Source organism: Fukomys damarensis, unplaced genomic scaffold, assembly GCF_012274545.1.
Source record: "Fukomys damarensis isolate Sample0158 unplaced genomic scaffold, DMR_v1.0_HiC HiC_scaffold_39, whole genome shotgun sequence".
NCBI lineage: Eukaryota > Metazoa > Chordata > Mammalia > Rodentia > Bathyergidae > Fukomys > Fukomys damarensis.
This window is the reverse complement of record NW_022900951.1, coordinates 47,588,600-47,593,050: the sequence shown is the minus strand read 5'-3', so window position 1 is coordinate 47,593,050 and position 4,451 is coordinate 47,588,600. Positions and strand designations below refer to the sequence as shown.

The 4,451-nt window shown below is 44.4% G+C and overlaps 1 protein-coding gene across 6 annotated transcripts in view; it reads right to left on the bottom strand.

Annotated features, from left to right (window-relative positions):
* The window catches only part of Gnl3l (G protein nucleolar 3 like), a 44,784-nt gene extending 40,542 nt beyond the window's left edge, over nt 1-4,242 (bottom strand). The window contains exons 1-3 of one of the 6 annotated variants that reach the window (XM_010610731.3): nt 4,023-4,224; nt 2,978-3,131; nt 1,473-1,542 (exon numbers count right to left, since the gene is read on the bottom strand). In XM_010610731.3, coding sequence (XP_010609033.1) covers nt 1,473-1,491 — 19 coding nt within the window. In that variant the 5' untranslated portion in view covers nt 1,492-1,542; nt 2,978-3,131; nt 4,023-4,224. Of the gene's footprint in view, nt 1-1,472; nt 1,543-2,977; nt 3,132-4,022 lie in introns of those variants that run through there. The other 5 variants (XM_010610730.3, XM_010610735.3, XM_010610732.3 and 2 more) reach the window with 5 other exon arrangements.
* Between the last annotated feature and the right edge of the window lie 209 nt (nt 4,243-4,451).

Genomic DNA, 4,451 nt, shown 5'->3' with positions numbered 1-4,451 from the left:
GGTACAAAAAAAAAAAAAAAAATACAACTAGCCCTTGGGAACTAATGGAGTTCCTAAGTCAGGGGTCCAATGTACTGTACAATTTTTGTCCTTATCACAATTCCCTAAACAACAACATAACAATTGTTTATAGAGCATTTACATTGTAGTAGATATTATAAATAATCTACAGGGGATTTAAAACGTAAGAGAGGATATGTGCAGGTTATATGTAAAAACAGTGGATCCTCAAGTTACAACCAGTCTGACATATGAACAACTTGGGTTCATTAGGTTAATGGAAGATTCATCTGCCTTATAACTCCTGCTACTTGTGAGGCTGAGGAACAAGGTTCTCTTGAGTGTAGGAGTTCAAGACCACCCTGGACAACTGGACAATGCAGCAAGACTTTGTCACCAAAAAAAAAAAAAAAATTAAATCCTCACAACAATGCTAGTAGATGGATGCTATAATTAATTATCTCTGCTTTGTAGTTAAAGAAAATTAAGTTAAGCAACTTGCCCAAAGCCACACACACACTACTGAGTGAATGTACTGAGATTCAAACCTAGTTTGGCTCAAAGGTCATGCTCTTAGCTATAGAACAACATATATTACAACTCAAAGGTATAACTAAAAAAAAAAGTTACACCATGTTACATGGCGCTTATATAATATCTACTACTATTAGCCTCAGATCAATCTTAATGAGCCTCAATTCTCTCGTGTGTAGAATGGGAATATGAAGAATATACTTATGACTCAGGAAGAAAGCAACATGTAAAAGACCCAGACTGAGTGACCTATATAACATACTGAGCAAATTTTTTGTTGTTTTTTTGATGCAGGGTCTTGCTATGCTATATAGTTCAGGCTGACCTTGAACTCACTATGTAGCCCAGGCCAGCCTCAAACTCATGGCAATTTCCTTTTGCCTCAGCCTCCCAAGTGCTGGAATTACAGCTGTGAGCCACTACGCAGCCTTCAATTTTTAAGTCATAGAGAACAAAGCATAAGTAAAGATCAAAATAACAGATAAGTAATAGCAAATAGGGAGATTTTTTTCAAATGGGAAGGGAAACAAGAGATGGGGGGGGAAGGGGACTTAAAAAGAGTTGAAGAAATAGCAGCTGGGTATGGTAGTGCACACCTGTAATCCCAGCACTTGGGAGGCTGAGGCAAGAGGAGTTCAAGGTTGACCTAAACTACATAGCAAAACCCTGTCTCAAAAAAAATGGAAATAGAGTTTTTACAAATGAGAAAGGGAAAAACAGCTGGGGGGAACAGAGAGGGATGAAAAAGGAAAGGGACTAAAACTAAGATGTGTTATATACATGTACAAACCCCTCACAGTAAATGTAACCATGATGTACTGCAAAAATGTACCAATTTTTAAAATAATATTAAGAATACATCTTTTTAAGTTGTGGTGAAATACTATGAATATTCATTGAAAGTATAGGATTGGGAACAAGAGGAAAAGGCAACTCACTGTGTCTAAACTTCATCATGAGGATCAACCAGCTTGAAAACAGGTAAATTCAAATATGCCCACTTTCTTCCTGTCAGAATAGAAGCAACAATTTGAAGAAAGACCTGGAAACCACAGTGCAAGAAGCCCCCTTCTCAACAACCCATAGGTAAAATAAAATGTCAGAATAACCCAGGTGTAATGGCACACACCTACAATCCCAGCACTAGGGAAGCTGAAGCAGGAGGATCGCCACAAGTTTGAGGCCAACCTAGGCTGCATATTGAGTTCAAGGCCAACCTGAACTATATAGCGAGAACCTGTCTCAAAGCACCAATAATTGAAAAGTCAGAATAGCATAATGAGGAAGCTCTAACAAGGAGGAAATGGAGAAGCTATACTGGAGCTATCCTGACATGGCTCAGTGCACACAGAAAAGGCAGCATCATATTACCCATATGTCTGAACCTCTCTTCCTGCGTGGCCTGTGCCTCAATGTATTCAATAGGGTCCTTGATCCTTATTCCACGGTTTCATAGTATTATGCACTAGTAAGGGACTAGTTCTAAACCCTCTTCTTCATGAGGCAAGGTGATGAGATATGCAGTGCCTCTTTTCCCAAGTGTTCAGTGTTTCCTTTACCCTTGGGAGAAGTGACAGTGGGGATAGACCTCCAGAGTCTACTCTGAGGAAAAAGAGCCTCAGAACAGGGCTTTTAGCTGGACATGCTCTGGAAGGTTTTTGAAACCAGCCTGGGCAATTTTAGTGACTTAGCAAGATCTTGTCTCAAAATTTAAAATGATCAGGAGTGATAGGAATATAGCTGAGGGAAAAGGCCCTGCGTTCAATCCCCAGTACCAAAAAAAAAAAAAAAACCCAAATCAAACCAAAACAAAACAAAAACCCAGGGCCTATGTTGACTGACATCAGTGCAAAATCTTAGGGGAGGTGCTGGGCATGGAGGCACATGCCTGTGATCCCAGCACTCAGGAGGCTCAGGCAGGAGGATTGCTGCATGGAAGAGAAGCAAAGGACCATGTATCTCTAAATTGCTGGGAGGGGAATGAATGGTCTCAGGTCTTTTTACTGTGGAAAGGGAGGATTGATTTCAAGATGAGAAGACATTAATGCCATACTAATAAAGATGGAAAATTATGCAGCTTTGAATTATGCAACTTTTGTAGGAACCTACTCTGGGGCCAGGGATTTAGCTCAGTGGCACCATGCCTGCCTGGCAAATGCAAGGTCTTGTGTTCAATCCTAAGTACCAAAAAAAAAGGGCGGGGGGACTTATTCTGAACATTTCCATAGGTAGTGGATTGGTATTATCTGTGTCTTTTATCTGGGTTAAAGTCAGCAGCACACTAACGTTGAAGAGAAGAGGGCCTCCAGTTCCAAGCACCAGTCAGGGGTGAAAAAGCAGAAGGCAAATACAATTATAAATTCAGTGGATCTACTCCTACATTGAGAGGATCTGTCATTTTTCCCTGGGTGAGAATTAACAAACCTGAACTAAACTCCTGTACCTTGAGTAAAGACAGAGTCCACCGGCACTGTACTGTACGGTAATCAGTGATGTCACTGCATCTCAACATTGTAGGAGTGGGAGCTGTATCTCTTCTTCAGTAGCCCTTGGCTACATTTGATGATAGTTAAGTCCTTAGAGAGGTCTGTGTCTACCTCAAAAGAGGAAGGAAATATAAGTCCCCTACCCTAGGAGTCCTTAGAGGGGCAGATCTAACTGTCCCTTGAGAAAGTAAGGTCTACTTTTGTTTACTGTGAGACACTTTTAGTAAAATAGCACTTCTTTAAGGGGTAGTCGGGCCTAATTCTAATGGGCAATCATCCTAAGCAGGAGGAGCAGGGAGTGGTTCTCTATAGGCTAAGACCTGGGCCTCTAACCACTTCAGGAATGAGTGGTCTATCGGCTCTGCACGAGTGGGGGTGGGGCTTTTATGAATTAGTCACGCTGCAAGAGTGGAGACAAGAGGGCTCAAGGTCTCTTATCAGGGAAGTTAAGTTTCCTCCTGCATATTACGCTTTTCTGAGCTCCTCTATACTGGATTGAGGGGGGGGGTTATATCAAAGTTTCTGTCCTGATGGAGAATGTGCCTCGAAGCGAATCAATGTGTCTTAAACCGGGAGAAATCTGAGCTGCTCGGCCATTCCGTCCCAGTACGGAGTGGGCGAAATCGCCACACTTCCATTGGGTTGTAACGCCTGTCTACACCAGAGGGAGTAGTGAGGCACTGAGACTCACTGTCCTGAAAGACGAAGGACAACTGACGCTATGGGGTCCACAGTGAGGTCTGACTCTCTACACTGTATGTCTGCGTGCGGTCTACACCTTCCCACGTGTGGGACTGTGCCCCTCTACAGACCCGCGAGAGTGTAGTTCAGCGCCACCTCCACTTGCAGAGCAATCCTTACCCCTCTTCTGGGGCCTTCTACCCTGGAGCCAGTTCAGGCTGGCCAGCATGTCTAAGTACACCTCCAATAGACGATCCAAACTGTGCAGCAGGCTGGGCGAGGGAATGATCAACAAGAGAAAAGAGAAAAGTAACCTCTTACCTGCACTTAAGGCGGATCCGAGACAGAGCAGTGTAACAAGGACGGCGGAGAGGCGCGCGTGCGGCTAGCTCTGACTTCCGGGTTCCAGCCTCGCGGCACAAGGCTCCGCCTACTGTGCGTCCTCGGCGGGGCGGGGCTTCGCCTGAATGGCGCTCAGCCGCTAGTCCCTCTTCACCTTCGCGGGCCCCGCCTCCTGCTGCACCGTAGCAAATGACATAGCTGGAGGAGGGAGAAGATGCGGAGTAGTGAGGGAAGTGACGGAACTGGTCTTGTGGCTTTATAACCTACAAGCAAGACGAAATCTTGTCTGCTGGCTTCAGTCTGGAACTAAAAATGCGTGTGCCTGTTAATGAGCAGGCAGGCCATTGCTGCCTGTGTGAGACGCGGGTGGGGGTGTGTTTTTGTCTGCCTGGAAGATGGCGACGGACA